General features: G+C 46.0%; 4 protein-coding genes across 4 annotated transcripts; 3 read left to right on the top strand and 1 right to left on the bottom strand.

The window, feature by feature from the left end:
• Positions 1-2,096: 2,096 nt before the first annotated feature.
• On the top strand, positions 2,097-3,797 carry PHATRDRAFT_38410 (predicted protein; the record flags this gene model as incomplete). The annotated part of the gene is made up of 1 exon (XM_002182563.1): positions 2,097-3,797. The coding sequence occupies one exon, from the start codon at positions 2,097-2,099 to the stop codon at positions 3,795-3,797; it is 1,701 nt and encodes a 566-aa protein (XP_002182599.1).
• Positions 3,798-3,926: 129 nt separating this feature from the next.
• Positions 3,927-5,293, top strand: PHATRDRAFT_38409 (predicted protein; the record flags this gene model as incomplete). Its single annotated transcript, XM_002182562.1, has 2 exons — positions 3,927-5,229; positions 5,274-5,293. 2 exons carry the CDS (start codon positions 3,927-3,929, stop codon positions 5,291-5,293), a joined length of 1,323 nt encoding a protein of 440 aa, XP_002182598.1.
• Positions 5,294-8,197: 2,904 nt separating this feature from the next.
• Positions 8,198-9,576, bottom strand: PHATRDRAFT_38408 (predicted protein; the record flags this gene model as incomplete). The annotated part of the gene is made up of 2 exons (XM_002182427.1): positions 8,198-8,602; positions 8,776-9,576. The coding sequence occupies 2 exons, from the start codon at positions 9,574-9,576 to the stop codon at positions 8,198-8,200; spliced, it is 1,206 nt and encodes a 401-aa protein (XP_002182463.1).
• A 6,154-nt stretch (positions 9,577-15,730) lies between these two features.
• PHATRDRAFT_38407 (predicted protein) lies at positions 15,731-16,516 on the top strand (the record flags this gene model as incomplete). The annotated part of the gene is made up of 4 exons (XM_002182561.1): positions 15,731-15,780; positions 15,803-15,815; positions 15,839-16,204; positions 16,286-16,516. 4 exons carry the CDS (start codon positions 15,731-15,733, stop codon positions 16,514-16,516), a joined length of 660 nt encoding a protein of 219 aa, XP_002182597.1.
• Between the last annotated feature and the right edge of the window lie 209 nt (positions 16,517-16,725).

Below are 16,725 nucleotides of genomic sequence, written 5' to 3'. Positions count from 1 at the left end.
TTGAGGCGGTAGATGTTGTGATGCTGATAGTCTTCAGGAACTTGCAGAGTGGGGTCGTTGATCATGGCGCCAGGTGCAGAAATTACGTTGGGGTTCCATTCACAGTCAGAAGTGAAGGTGACCCATGTGAGATCATGGACATCATTGTCAGTAGGGCAGGTCATGGGCATGTACGTAAGTCCCCCATGGACAGAGAGGGGAATGATGTGGTTACCACAACCAGAGATGATACGTTGTTTCCCACCGAGTGGACGGGGTAGGTCGTCAACATCAACTCCGTAAGCACGCATTTGTGTGCACAAATGGATAGTCTTTCCGGTGCCAAGGTGAGCGTACTGGTGAAAAATACCAAGGATGGGGCCAAGAGTCGTTTCAATAACACCGGTGATGGTGGCGAGACGGAGATTGGTAAGGCTGGTATCTCCAATTCCGGAAACATTGGCTTCAAAAAGAGTCTCTTCCATAACACGGACGTCAGAGCCGCTGAGACCGCTGTTGGCACCTCCATCAATAAGAGAACCTTGGGTGTGGGTGGTATCATGGTTGGACAGTGTATACTGCATATGGGCACGGCTAACATTGTACTGAATGTTTGTGCGGTTGACGTCACGGTGGTAGGTGGTGCCATTGACGGAGAGAGTGTCGTTCAGGGCAGAGCCAGATGCAGCAACTTGTTGACGGGCGCTAGCGTTCGACATGAGGTCACGAAGGAGTTGACCATTGACAGGGGCAGGGACAGAGGTGACGCTAGGAGCGTCGGCAGGGATCGTATTTGCAACGTAGACTGAGGTCGGAGGAGCAAATTTGTCACGATATACACCAAGGCGACATGTCCTCAGGACAGAAGGCACCTAACAATCTCTACGAGAGTGTGAGTCAAGGTGTGGATCGTGTTGGGATTGTTTCCTTTATGTCGACCTTATTGTACGACCCAATGTATACGCGGTACGATCGGGGTCGTCATGTATTGGAACCTGCAGGAGTTGAACCCAAGAGTGGGAACTAGGGCACAGTCCCACAAATTAACGAGGAGAGTGACAGGCAAGATTTGTTACTCAACAAGTGATTCTGTGTGGGATTTATACTTAGGGAAGGTATTACTCTATGTGAGAGTAAGATTATATGGTACATGGTAAGAGGTCGTGCATCTGGATGAACAGACCAATTCTCATGAACTAGCGGTAGTATAATCTTCCTCCATTGTTTTAGAAATTCATTGATCCAAATATTGCATTAGCATATGTCCTCGTATCCGCTGTCTAACCCGTGGGGAGCGTCGTAAGCGAGCTGAGTTTTACAGTCCCTAAGTCCGCTTAGGTGTATCGCAGGTCGTTCGTAATAACGCCCATTTGCGTTTACCAGGTATTGTCGACATCGCGTTATTCCTGTCTTCCGTACGTACATTGGTTGTACTACGTAACAGATTAACAGTCTTGACAGCACGTCAAACCACTGCTGCTCATCCGCACAGTCGTTACTGGTAAACATCCCTTAAGTCTACTTAAGGCCGTTCTCAAATTTCCACGAGCTCCGTGAATTTTGAGAACTAAATTGCTTACATCCATTCGTGTTGTATAAGTACCAGAGGTATCACTTAAGGTGGTATTTATCGGCTTGTGCGACACATTGTTTGAAAAGCCGCTTCCCTACTTCCTCACGCTAACTGGTACCAAGGACCCACTAGTACTGCTCCAGGGTCTTGTCGGTAAGTTACTCGTGGCCTTCCTACTTCCTCGGAGTTGCCGGTGCCGAACCCCCCTTGGAGTCTTCAGGGCTTGTCGGCAGGGTCGCTTCGTGATTACGGGTTGCTCTGGTCAAGTGAGGTAGAAATACCAATAGGCTTGAGGACCTCAGCCCTGATTCCGGTTGGGACGGACTTACTACCCGGCGTAAAGTAGTACGGGGGGGGCTAATCAAACCCTCGTCAGTCCCCGAGGACACTACCTACGGAGGTAGAAGTGAGTGTACCAGTGCGAGCTTCGTTCACTGGTGTAGGGTCATTTTAACGAAGTCCGCTATAAATATACAGCGAAGGACCCGAACACATAAGTAGTAGTTTTCAAGTAAACGGTATCACTTTGGCTTCCCAGGCCACCATGGTTCCTGCCACTCGGCAAATGACAAGCGAAGCGGTCTATGCTCACCTTTTGGACAACGTACTCCTTCTTCCACAAGGGCATCCCATTCGTCTCACTTTTGAACAACAAGGATACAAATCGGCCGATGACCTCCTATGTATTTTCGAGAATGAGCTTGATACTCTCGAATATACACCACTTTCTCTCCCCGACGGCCCGGAAAACCCTCCACGCGTTGCATTGATTGTGGCACATCGACAAATCATTCGCCATTTCCTGCGTTGGCAAGTGTCCTTAAAACAACAAAAGGGCACCTTGCTAAGGAACTCCGAGCTTGTCGCACTCAACAACGAAGATTTTGTACTGTACCGTCGTTCAGCCCTTGGGCAAGTCTCAACAGCTACTACACTTGCCAATGTTCCCTCGACTGTTCAGAACCCCACTGCAAAACCGCGTTCCGCTGCAGATGACTTCAAACGTGGGATAAAGCGAGACAAGACCCATTATCCAACACTAAAAGACGATAAGTACTGGGACAATTTTTACCGTTCTTTCGTTGTGACCGCTGTCTCCCATAATGTTGAGAAGGTACTTGACCCGTCATATGTTCCCACTGACCCTTCCGAAAGATCCCTCTTCGAGGAACAGAACAAGTTTGTCTACTCGGCCCTTGAGCATACCCTACAAACCGATATGGGTAAAAACATTGTTCGAGAGCACAGCTTTGATTTCAATGCACAGGAAGTTTTCCGCAAGGTAGTCAAACATTACACGGAATCTGCCAGTGCAAAGATCAGTTCGTCCACCACATTAGGGTACCTTACTACGGCAAAATATGGCTCATCATGGACAGGTACTGCGGAAGGTTTTATACTCCATTGGAAAAATCACTTGCGTATCTACAATGATACGGAACCAACTGCCGAACAACTCCCTCAGCAACTGTGCCTCAGTCTTCTGGAGAATGCAGTCCATGACGTACCCAAACTTTGCCAAGTCAAGATCACGGCAACCTTAGATCTAGCAAAAGGGGGTAGTCCCATTAGCTATGAAGGTTACCTCAGTCTCCTGTTGGCGTCGGCATCCTTGTACGACAACGGAAATAACATCTCAAGTTCCCGTAACGGTAGAACCAAACGTAGTGTCTATTCAACTGACCTAACCTATCATCCTACAGACTTAGATGATCCCATCAACGTTGATTATGATATAGATTTGTCCCCCACTACATTGTATGAAGCAAATGCACACAACCGTAACGGCACCACACCAGGGGGCCGTAACAGACGCCCAACTGATGCTCGCGAACGTCCATATATCCCTCGAGAGATGTGGAACAGGCTTTCGGACGATGCCAAGGCCATTCTCCAAGGTCTGGACGCGCCAGATAACGCTCCTACACCAGACCCAAACATACTGCGTCCAGCATTACAAGCCCACAAACATGCAGCCGTAGTCACCGATGACAACGATACAAACCAGTCCAGGCAGGAAACATTTCATGATTGTCCGCCTGAAACCGAGCTACTAGCACATCTCACGGACCGTATTGGACGCATGACCGATGCCAACATCCGCAAAGTGCTCGCTGCATCACGCGACCCAACGTCACATGGCACACCTCATTCCGCGTCTCCGAAGTCTTTGCGCTCGAACATTCTCCATTACCACGTGTCTCAACATACCGTTGATGGAAATACCGGCGCCTTGGTGGATTGAGGTGCAAATGGTGGCCTCGCCGGTAAGGATGTTAAAATCCTACATAAAACTGGCCGCTCCGCCAACATCACTGGTATTAATGAACACACGTTGTCTAATTTAGACATTGTCACCGCTGCCGGGTACGTAATGTCCCAAAACGGACCCATCATCCTCATCATGAACCAGTATGCATATCTGGGAAAGGGTAGAACTATTCATTCTAGTGCCCAGCTCGAGCACTACCACAACCATGTTGAGGATCGCGCTTGTACCGTGGGCGGAAACCAACGTATCGTCACATTAGACGATTACATTATCCCGCTGCATATCAGGCAAGGCCTTCCTTATATGGATATGCGCTATCCCACCAATGAAGAGTTCGAGTCACTATCCCATGTTGTCATCACCTCCGATGTAGATTGGGATCCATCCGTCTTAGACAACGAAATTGACCTCTCTGTGGAATGGTCCAGCAACTTTCTTGATATACCTGGTCACCCCTATGTTGAACCACGCTTCGATAACAACGGCCAATATCTTCACCGCCACGTCGCCTCGTGTTCATCCCTTCGTGAAGGTGCACTCGACCGTTTAATACAGTGTAAACAGCATAATATTGCACGCAACGAGCATGACTATGAAGCGCTTCGTCCATGTTTCGGATGGATTTCGGCTGACACCGTCCGAAAAACTCTCATGGCCACAACCCAGTACGCACGAGAAGTACACAACGCCCCGTTGCGGAAGCATTACAAGTCCCGTTTCCCAGCCTTAAATGTACACCGGCGAAATGAATCCGTTGCCACTGACACCATATGGTCTGATACCCCTGCCGTTGACAATGGTGCTAAATTCGCTCAACTCTTTGTTGGACGTCGTTCCCTCGTTACGGACGTCTATCCTATGAAAACGGATAAAGAGTTTGTCAATGCACTTGAAGACCACATTCGTTATCGTGGTGCCATGGACAAACTGATCAGTGACCGTGCACAGGTTGAAATCAGTAAGAAGGTCACCGATATTAGACGCGCCTATAATATCGATCAGTGGCAGAGTGAGCCTAACCATCAGCACCAAAATTTCGCTGAACGCCGTATTGCAACCATCGAAGCCAATACTAATAATATTCTCAACCACACTGGTGCCCCTGATTTCACGTGGCTACTTTGCGTCTCCTACGTTTGCTATGTGTTCAACCATTTGGCACACGAATCTTTGAACAACCGCACACCCCTAGAAGTTCTTACTGGTTCTACCCCTGATATCAGTGTTCTTTTACAGTTCCACTTTTGGGAACCGGTTTATTATCGCCTTGACGATGCGACATTCCCTTCAGATGGTACTGAACAACGAGGACGTTTTGTGGGCATCGCGGATTCCGTCGGGGACGCACTTATTTATAAGATCCTCAACGACGGCACCAACAAAATTCTATACCGATCTAGCGTTCGTTCTGCCAACATCCCAGGAGCAACCAACCTACGCCTTACACAGGATGGGGAGAGTGGTCCTAAGCCCATCAAGTTCATCAAGTCGCGTAGGACCGAAAATAAAAATTCCTATGCCATAAAGGAGTTGCCCGGTTTCACACCTGACGACCTCATTGGCCGCACTTTTCTCACTGATACTCGTGATGATGGGGAGCGTTTTCGAGCACGTATCACCCGAAAAATACTTGACCCAGACAAGCCTTCGGATGTGAAATTCCTTGTCGAAATCAACGACGGTGAATATGATGAAATTCTAGCATACAACGAGATCCTAGACAAAATCGAGACGGATCTAGATAAGGAATTTCATGATACGGACCGACAGTGGCGTTTCAAGGACATTGTCGCACACGAAGGCCCACTCCTATCACGGGATAAGAACTACAAAGGGTCTAGATACAACGTTCTTGTCAATTGGGAGACTGGGGAGTCTACGTATGAACCTCTAGACGTTATTGGCGCTGATGATCCTGTTACTTGCGCTATCTATGCTAAAAGCCAGGGGTTACTAGATTTTCACCCGGATGGAAGCAATTCAAGCGAGTAGCATCTAAAGACAAGCAAGTTCAACGACTTGTAAACCAAGCACGTCAGCACTCTAAACAAGCCACACCTGCCCACAAGTTCGGATACCAAATCCCACGCGATCACAAGGATGCGTTGACTATTGACGCGTCCAACGGTGATAGTAAATGGAAAGATGCAGAGAGCACGGAGAGATCCCAGCTTCATGAATACGACACTTTTGTTGACATTGGTAAGGCTAACATTGTTGGCAAGTACGTTAAAAATTCGCCTAAGGGATACAAGAAGATTCGCGTACATACCGTGTATGACGTCAAACACGACGGTAGGCACAAGGCCAGAATGGTTGCTGGTGGACACCTAACACCTATACCAACCGAAAGTGTGTACTCCGGTGTGGTCTCTCTTCGTAGCCTACGAATTGTCGTTTTCCTTGCCAAACTCAACGGACTCAAGTTATGGGGAGCCGATATAGGGAACGCGTACCTAGAGGCCAAGACCAAGGAGAAAGTTTTCATTGTTGCAGGTCCTGAGTTTGCAGAGCTCAAGGGACATATACTTATCATCAACAAGGCACTATATGGACTTCGCAGTAGTGGTCTACGTTGGTACGAGCGTTTTGCAGACACACTTCGAGACCTAGGTTTTACAGCTAGTAAGGCAGACTCCGACGTCTGGATGAGAGAGAATCGCGGCATATACGAATACATTGCAGTCTATGTGGATGATATTGCGGTGGCTGCCCATGATCCTGAAGGGATTATTCATCAGCTCAAGGAGAAGTACAAGTACAAACTGAAGGGTGTGGGACCATTGGAATACCACCTCGGCTGTACATTCGAACGGGACAAGGACGGTATCCTGTCGTATCACCCCAGGAAGTACATATCGCGGATGATGGAACAGTATGAGCGAATGTACCAGGAGAAACCTAAAGTGTATGTGTCACCCTTAGAGAAAGGTGATCATCCTGAGTTGGATTCGACGGCAGAACTTGACGAAGATGGTATTAAACAATATCAATCGCTCATTGGCAGTTTACAGTGGCTGATCACTCTCGGACGATTTGACATAGCAACAGCAGTTATGAGTATGTCAAGATTCAGAGTTGCACCGCGTGTGGGACATCTTGACCGTCTCAAACGGATTTATGGATATGCTAGGAAGATGAAAAACGGTGCAATCAGGGTCCGGACGGATGTGCCAGATTACTCCAACCTTCCAGAAGTTTCTCATGATTGGACGACTTCTGTCTATGGAAGTGTAAAGGAGTTGCTCCCACACAATGCCCCAATTGCCTTAAGAAAACATGTCAAGTTGACCAGTTACGTTGACGCGAACCTATATCACGACATGATAACAGGGCGCTCTGTAACAGGGGTACTACATCTGATTAACCAGACACCTTTTGAATGGTTCTCCAAACGCCAGGCTACAGTTGAGACGGCTACGTACGGGTCTGAATTTGTTGCTGCACGGATTGCAGTTGAACAGATAATGGACGTTCGCACCACACTTCGTTTCCTTGGGGTTCCCATTCTAGGCAAATCTTTGCTCTTTGGGGACAACCAGTCAGTCATCATCAGTTCAACGGAGCCACAGTCACCAATAAACAAACGGCACAACGCATTGTCTTATCACAGGGTACGTGAAGCCATTGCAGCTGGGATTGTTGATTTCCGGAAGGTCCTGGGTGCTGAGAACGTCGCCGACATCCTTAGTAAGCATTGGGGTTTCCAACAGGCATGGCCTGTTCTAAAGCCTATGCTGTTCTGGCAAGGTGACACATCAAAATGTGAGGTAAAGGTTTCAAATACTTCAAAGCAGGTTGATGGGGAGTGTCACAATATACACCAAGGCGACATGTCCTCAGGACAGAAGGCACCTAACAATCTCTACGAGAGTGTGAGTCAAGGTGTGGATTGTGTCGGGATTGTTTCCTTTATGTCGACCTTATTGTACAACCCAATGTATACGCGGTACAATCGGGGTTGTCATGTATTGGAACCTGCAGGAGTTGAACCCAAGAGTGGGAACTAGGGCACAGTCCCACAAATTAACGAAGAGAGTGACAGGCAAGATTTGTTACTCAACAAGTGATTCTGTGTGGGATTTATACTTAGGGAAGGTATTACTCTATGTGAGAGTAAGATTATATGGTACATGGTAAGAGGTCGTGCATCTGGATGAACAGACCAATTCTCATGAACTAGCGGTAGTATAATCTTCCTCTCATTGTTTTAGAAATTCATTGATCCAAATATTGCATTAGCATAAGTCCTTGTATCCGCTGTCTAACCCGTGGGGAGCGTCGTAAGCGAGCTGAGTTTTACAGTCCCTAAGTCCGCTTAGGTGTATTGCAGGTCGTTTGTAATAACGCCCATTTGCGTTTACCAGGTATTGTCAACATCGCGTTATTCCTGTCTTCCGCACGTACATTGGTTGTACTACGTAACAAAATTGAGCAGCAACATTGGCATAAGTCGGCGCAGTGGGAGGACGCGGGGTGGGCACGACTGTAGGGTCGGTGCCCGTCGTGGCAGGGAATTCGGCACTGTCACGTGTACGGTAAATGGCAGCCTTTTCGGAGCTGGTCATGGCATCCCATTTATCCTTAGGAATGTAGTTGGAATGCTTTTTCCCCGAGGAAGCCGGTGGTTTACCGGAGGTTTGCGAATTTGCAGAGTTTGCGGAACGGTTGGACGGGACGGAACGTTGCTTGGTTTTGTCATCAATTTGGATGGGACGGTACAAGAGCAGAGAGTAGGCATTGTCGAGAGTTTGTTCGGTGTCGGAACGGTTGTAATGCTGTTGGAGTTAAATGTCTCCCATGAATTTTTCAAGTTCAGGGTGAGAATTCACAGCGTTTTCGAGCCAGGACATTTTTGAGATTCAGACAATGAGTCGGGCTTGATGCGGTCAAGGTTGTAGACAAGGGATCTCCAGTTGGTCAAGAAGGAGACGCAGGTTTTGCTTTTGACCGTGTCATGGTGGTAGTTGGTCAACTTGGCAGAGAGGTTTGAGGCAGAGAGCTTGGCGTTTATGCCGTGACTGTATACTGCGACAAGGTCACAATAGACGGCTTGGGCGTCGAGCGCATCGGAGTGCCGCTTGATGATATCACGGCCTTGCGTCGTGAGAACGGTTTCATTGAAAATACCGAAAACATATGTCTGTTGATCGGTAAACACTTCAATTTCAGCTTCGGTAATGGGGACATCTTTCGAATTGAGGACGTTGGGTGCGCCTTGAACACGGAGCATGATACGGATATTAGTATCCCAATTGGTCCAAAAACGGTCTTCATGGAATTTCGCATACGTGACAGGGTGGTTTTTGATGCCCTTACGAAATTTCGAACTGGGGCTCTCAGTAGTACGGGAGACGGTGTCGGGAATGGTTGGGGCCTTCGAGACGGCAGGTTTCCAGTAACGCAGGGTGTTGGCGGTCAAGGCGTACCAAGTTTCGTCAGAGACATCATCACCTTGGTGGTTAAACCAAGAGATGATTTTAGACAATTTATTGCGTTGCACCTTGTTGAGGGTGGTAGCAACAGGGACAGTTTCATCAGTTACGGGTTCAGGAGACGTGAAGAACGTTGTCGTTTCAAAGTCGTTTTCGGAGAGAGAGATTATCTCGTAGGCTTGGGTAACACCGCATTTGTCAAAGAATGAGCAATAAGGCAAATGGCTGGACGAGGCGTCAAGGATTTCCGTGAGGATATACTCAAGAGGCGTCATCTGGGACGAAGTCGTTGTACGAGAATGGAGAATGCGTTCCATGTTTTCAGTACGGCAGTTCTCTCCTGTACCAAGGACAATGGAGGAATACGGGCAAGTCGGTTCAAGTCAGGGCAAGGCAAAAGGAGGCAGTACAGTTCAGTTGATGAATTGAGACTGTTAATCTGACAACTTAATATTCCAGTGACTGTGTACAAAGGCAGAAGAAAGCAATCTTCTCCAATGTAGAATCAATAGAATAGTGCTTCAAGGCGTAACAAAAGATGGTTTACAACTGTCGTTAATTCAGATTATAGCTAGATTATAGCTACTAAAAGACGATTTCGTGTCGATATCGCGGGAAGTCATGGACTTCCCCCTTTCCCAATAATATTCCACTGTCCCTCCAAAGTCTGACTTTTACGTGTTTCATACTTGCATTCTGTTTCGGGTTCTCTGGTCGTCGCGTGAGCCGATACAACAGTATCGTTCTCGACCGGTTGATTCACTGAAAGGTCGTTAACGGAGTTTTCTGTCCGTTTCGTCTCTGACGAAATATTCATAGAAGCGAGTTCTTGAGAAACGAGCGGGGCGAAGCTAGAAAAACCCTACGACAAGCATATCGGGGTTCGTCATCCCTTTCTCTTGGGTTTATGCTTATAAGTCTTTGTTTTACGTCTTTTATCGTATCTACAATCCTTTGGTCCCACAGACACGTTTTAGCCCGTTAATCGTTGCAGTTTTCTAGTTTATCAGACCCAGTGTTCTAAGCTGAGGTAGCGGGATCGAAGGTAGGGTGATTTGTTGTGATTTGAGTGTTTGAGTGATTGCCAAGTCCGATAGTGCCTGGGGAGGTAAAGCTAAAATACCTGGCTCTTCATGTCATTGTTGAGTCGCCGAAGCCTGCAGAGGCCTGGAATATACTGCCTGTTTCTCGTAATGGTCCATGTGGTAGACATGTTGATCGGTAACTGGGTTTCGTATCCGTCTAACGGTCTGAAACGAGGCAAAATCTCCATGGTGGGACGCTTCCATGGATCTCTTCATCTACCGAAGAAGGTGCATTGCACAAGAATTTATTGTTTGCTAAAAGCTCGGATCCAAGCTTTATCCATGTGTGGATGATAAGTAGTTTGTTTGCGTGAGACATTTACTTATACAGCAACAATTATCGGACTTGTACCAAACGGTAATCGTGGATCCTCCACTCTGATAGATATCAGCCAAATATCTCGTATTATGGGTGCGACATGAAAATGGTGTTCGTCGCGTTTTATTGAAATGGTTCTCAAACGGTATTCAGTATTGATATCACTTATAATATTTATGTGGTGTTCACATGTGATGTTATCAGTGATCAATAATTCTCGTGTTCACGTGGTGAAGAAAGAACACTGAACGTTGTCGAACCAGCTTACGAAGTTTTATGAAATTTAAGAGAGGTGAAGAAGACAAAAGTTGACCATGGCAGCTGCTTTAGCTCAAGTTCGAAATGCTTTACAAGCAATCGGCATTGTTGATGTCGAACAACGCGATGCTAACACGGATTCGATTACGTCTATGGATGTTTTCGAGATCCCAACGGATGATTTCATCAAGGACATGTGTAAGAACATCCGTCGTCCCGGGGGTACGCTTCCGAAACCTTAACGCAGAACAACCTGGAGCTCCGGCCATGATTCCTCGCAATGGTGTAGCAATTCCACCCACTGCGGAGGAGCGTCTTGTGTTGTTGGCATATTATGTTCGTCACCTCAAGCGCACTTCTCGGCCTTATCCAGCTCAGTTCAATGCGGCGCGTATTTTCTCGATGATCGAGATCAAGAAGCGTGAGAAGGAAGACAAAGCGTTAGCGAAAGACCTTGTTGCTCCTGGACAAATTAAAGACCTGAAGAAAATCCGTGATGCCTTTGAAAATATTGCGGAATATTTGCTCCAAATTCGAGGAACAACGGGAGTTCCATTGGCTTATGTCATTTGCGAAGACGAAGAAGTTCCTGAAGGTCCAGATAACGACTATCAAGATGCGTTTGAAGAAATGATAGCGTGATGTCCTCATGAAGAAGAGTCCTATGCAGCAGATAATGCTCAAGTGTGGTCTATTATTCGCGTTTGTGCTCATGGTGGTCCTACTTGGAGCTGGGTGTCGGCTCATGCTCGAGCTCGTAATGGTCGTGCGGCTTGGTTTGCACTTCGCTCGCATTATTTGGGACCAACTAATCAGTTGAAGATTATGACGCGGGCTGAAGGTGATCTTGAGTCCAAGTTTTACAACGGAGAGCATCGTAACTTACTTTTGAATGTTTTGCTGAGATTCATCAGCAAGCTCATACAGATCTGGAAGACTTTGGAGAGCCACTGACAGAGGCTGCAAAAGTTCGGAAACAGAGTTACTCCGGAAGAGTTAGCTAGATGTTGGAATATCGGTTTATCTGCAGCGAAACAAACTTTATTGGCTACAACTCAGAGAGGAGTCAAGGATATTGCCAGTCGGACCTTAACACAGAGAGTCAAGCCAACTACGAGTCAGCTCAGATACCAACATCTCCGTACAAGTTTGTATACGGATACAATGTTATCTTGTGTAATGTCTTTGAGCGGAAATACCTGTGCTCAGATTTACGTCAATGATCTTGATTGGACACGTGCTTATGCTATGAAGTCAAAAGGTAATGCCCATGAGACATTGGATTTGTTGTTTCATCGAGAACGTGTTCCAGCCGAGATTATTTCCGATGGTGCGAAAGAATTGGTGCAGGGTGAATTCAGACGGAAGGTTTGTGCTGCAGGATCTCATGCTAGACAGATTGAACCTTACTCACCATGGTTGAATCGAACTGAGACTGCAATCAGAGCATTGAAGCGCATGACTAACATGGCTATGAAAAAGTCATCTGCACCGTTATATTTATGGGATTTTTGCCTGGAGTTGCAAAGCATGATTCAATTGTCAATTGCTCACAACATTTATGCATTGAACAACAATGTACCAAACACAGCAGTGTCGGGTGATACTACGGATATCAGTCACTTATGTGAATTCGCTTGGTATGATTGGATATGATATTTGGACCCAGTCGACTTTCCGGTAGACAAACGGAATCTAGGTCGCTGGCTTGGTCCTGCGCATGACATTGGTGATGTTATGTGTGCGCGTATACTTGTTCGAAGTGGTCAAGTGGTATCTCGAACTTCTTACTTGCCACTTTCTACAGCTGATCTTAATTCCAGGGAGGTGCAATTAGACAAGTCCTCATTTGACGCAACTTTGAGCTATAATAACTGTGATGATGCCATTGCCCCTGTGTTTCCTGAAACATATAATGTATTTTGCGCTTATTCAGATGATTCGACAGGGGACGAGCCAACAATGCCTCAAGCAGACAAGTTAGATCATGAAGCTTTTGATGAATACCTTGATGCTCAAGTTGTATTACCCTACAAGGATATTGCTACCACTGGAACAGTCATTGCGCGTAAAAAGGATCGCGATGGTAACGTGGTCGGGAAATCACATCCCAATCCTGTTTTGGATACGAGAGTTATGGAAGTCCAGTTCCCAGACGGTAATGTGCAGGAATTTGCTGCTAACATTATTGCGGAACACTTATATTCGCAGGTGGATGATGAAGGACGCCGGTTTCGAATAGTAGATGAGATCATTGATCACAAGATGGATGGATCGGCAGTCGCACCTGACGATATGTATTATACGGACAAGCATGGTGTGAAACGCATAAGACGGACCACTAAAGGCTGGGTGTTGTTATTGCATTGGAAGGACGGATCTACAACTTGGTTTCCTCTTAAAGATCTGAAGGAATCGAATCCAATTGAAGTTGCCGAATATGCCATTGCTAACAAACTGCTTCATGAGCCACCTTTTGCTTGGTGGGTACCGGATGTATTGCAGAAACATGATTGTATTATTTCAGCGGTAAATACAAGATACCTTAAAAGGACTCACAAGTTTGGTATTTGTATGCCAAAATCGGTCAAGCAAGCTCTCGAAATTGACCGAGATGCTAACACTTCGTTGGTCGGATGCGATCAAGAAGGAAATGACAAATGTTATGCCAGCATTTAAAATTCTCGATCAGGATGCTCCTAAACCAGTTGCTCATACATGGATACCATGTCACATGATATTTGATATCAAAATGGATTTTACTCGCAAAGCCAGATTTGTCGCCGGGGGACATGTTACAGATCCGCCGAGTTCGATTACATATGCCAGTGTTGTTTCGCGCGATAGTGTTCAAATTGCTTTACTCATCACATCTTTGAATTCATTGGATATACTTGGTGCTGTTGCGCAGAATGCTTATTTGAATGCTCCAGTTTGCGAAAAGGTATATACAACATGTGGTCCAGAGCTCGGAAAGTCAGTGGAAGGTTGTTATGCACTTATTGTTTGTGCGTTATATGGTTTAAAGTCGAGTGGGGCAGCATGGCGTGCTCACTTAGCTACGACAATGGAGGAGTTGCATTTTATCTCTTGTCTTGCAGATCCAGATGTTTGGCTTAGACCAGCTCAGAAACACAATGGTACGAATTACTATGAGTATGTGCTTATTTATACCGATGATTTCCTATGTATCAGTACAGATCCGAAGAAGATTCTGGATTCGATCGGTATGCATTTTAAACTCAAGCCTGAATCAATTAAGACGCCTGAGGTATATTTGGGAGCAAATCTTGGACGTTTTACGCTTCCCGATAATCCATCAAAACAGCGATGGTCGATGAGTTCCACGAATTATGTGAAACAGGCAGTTGCAAATGTTGAAAAGGATTTGGATGAAGTTGGAAAGCGTTTATCTACAAAGGTTTCGTCACCTATGTTGTCAAATTATCGACCGGAACTCGATGTTTCCCCTGTGTTGGATGCGGAACGTGCTAACTATTTCCAGTCACAGATAGGAGTTTTGAGATGGGCAGTTGAAATTGGTCGCATTGATATAATGTGTGAGGTGTCTATGCTCTCATCTTTTCTTGCGATGCCGCGTGAAGGACATCTAGCTGCAGTTTTTCATATTTTCGGATATTTGAAGTCACATCACAAGTCTCGATTGGTATTTGATGATTCTTATCCGGTGATTGACAACAGCTTTAACAATGATGCGGATTGGACAGATTTTTACGGTGATGTTAAAGAGCCTATTCCACCAAATGCTCCAGAACCACGTGGTAAGGTGGTGGAGATTATAGCTTTTGTTGACGCTGACCATGCGGGAGACCGTGTTACTTGTCGTTCTCGAACAGGTGTTTTGATTTATATCAATCGTTCTCCGATTATGTGGTTCTCGAAGCGTCAGAATTCAGTTGAAACGTCTACTTTTGGTAGTGAGTTTATTGCATTAAAGATTGCTACTGAGATGATACAAGGTTTACGATACAAGTTACGTATGATGGGTATTCCTATTGATGGTCCGGCTAAAGTTCTTTGTGACAATATGTCGGTTGTGTACAATACTACGGCACCAGAATCAGTGTTGAAGAAGAAAAGTAACGCGATAGCGTATCATTTTGTACGAGAGAATGTTGCCATGAAAGTGATCAAGATTGCATATGAACCATCAGAGTCAAATTTAGCGGATATACTTACGAAGGTTCAAACAGGTCCAGTGAGACAGGCTATCATACAAAGTATTTTATGGTGATTCAAGTTAGAAGAAGGGTTTGTCGACTTTCCCGTTCTCAACAGGTTCAATGTTGGGACAAATTGCATATGCATTATATTTGTCATTGCATGCAGTGTCGAAGTTTTATTTTTATTTGGTTCCCTATTTTTTCCCATCGTGGTTTTGAGGGGACACATTTCGCCAAGTTTATGTTCATGGTCTCAATGTGAGGGGACTAGAAAAACCCTATGACAAGCATATGGGGGTTCAATGTCTCTATATCGTGGGGTAATACTTATAGGTCTTTGTTTTACGCCTTTTATCGTATCTACGATCCTTTGGTCCCACAGACACGTTTTAGCCCGTTATCGTTGCAGTTTTCTAGAATTGTTTTGAGAAAATTCGGTATTTGGGATGAGCAGGGGTGAAATTTTCGCTATTTGGGAAAAATCACACTGATTCTAAGTGTTTTGATTCTCGCGACACTGATTCTAAGTGTTTTGATTCTCGCGGGAAATACTTTCTAAGTAATCTTTTTAATTAATAACAACCCAAATACTATTTATAATTATTTAGATTCAGCAGTTCCCTCCATGAAATTTTTGACTCTCCACCCAGCAGCCAACTCTTTCCTGTTCACAACGTGAAGTACAACACTGGCTCAGAAATTGGGCTGCGGTGACAAACAGGAGAAAGTGCAGAAAGCAACGCTAGGCTTTGACATTAAGGGGGATCAGCACGAAGTCATCCTGTCACAAAGGGGGTTTGTTGGGATCTGCTTTTACTCGCAAGCCGCCGAAGAGATTTCGGACAACGAAGAACCCCACGAGCCGTTGTTCTCGGGCAAAGCTGCAGGTGAGCAAGCACTCGGTCTGGCACAGTGCATTCTAGAAAAAAAGATGTTCTCGCTGTTCGGGCACGTTACCAAGCCTGTCAGCCTGAAGAAGATTCGTAACGTTTTACCAATTCTATTGCACGGAGACGCCACCTTTGCCGGGCAAGGTGTAGTCTACGAGACCATGCAAATGGCCGAGGTGCCCGATTTTGATGTTGGTGGAACCATTCACGTCATCATCAACAATTAGATTGGCTTCACCACCAACCCCCTATATTCGCGCTCGACGCCCTACTCGTCGGATTTGAGCAAGGCCTTCACTTGCCCCATCTTTCACTGCAACGGCAATGATCCCCTAGCAGTATCGACGGCACTCGAGACCGCCGTCGAATGGCGTCACGAATGGGGCATGGATGTCATTATCGAGATGGTCTGCTACCGTTGTAATGGTCACAACAAATTGGATCAGCCGGCCTTTACGCAACCCAAGCTCTATAAGGAAATCTCTCAACACCCACCAACCCTGGAAATTGTCGAAAAGTGATTGATTGAAGAAGGAACCTTATCCAAAGAAGAATGTCAAGAGATCGGTGACTTTACGTTGGAAAGCTACAAGAAGGATTTGGAAGCTTCCAAGATGTATGTGGAAAAGGAGACGGATTGGTTGAGCTCCAGGTGGACCAGTTTAAAAGGGCCGTCGCAGATTAGTCGTATTCGTTGTACCGGCAATAAGATGGACTTTGCGCAAGATAG

Source organism: Phaeodactylum tricornutum, chromosome 16 (assembly GCF_000150955.2).
Source record: "Phaeodactylum tricornutum CCAP 1055/1 chromosome 16, whole genome shotgun sequence".
Lineage (NCBI taxonomy): Eukaryota > Bacillariophyta > Bacillariophyceae > Surirellales > Neidiaceae > Phaeodactylum > Phaeodactylum tricornutum.
The sequence above is the reverse complement of the archived record's forward strand: the minus strand, read 5'-3'. Positions and strand labels throughout refer to the sequence as shown.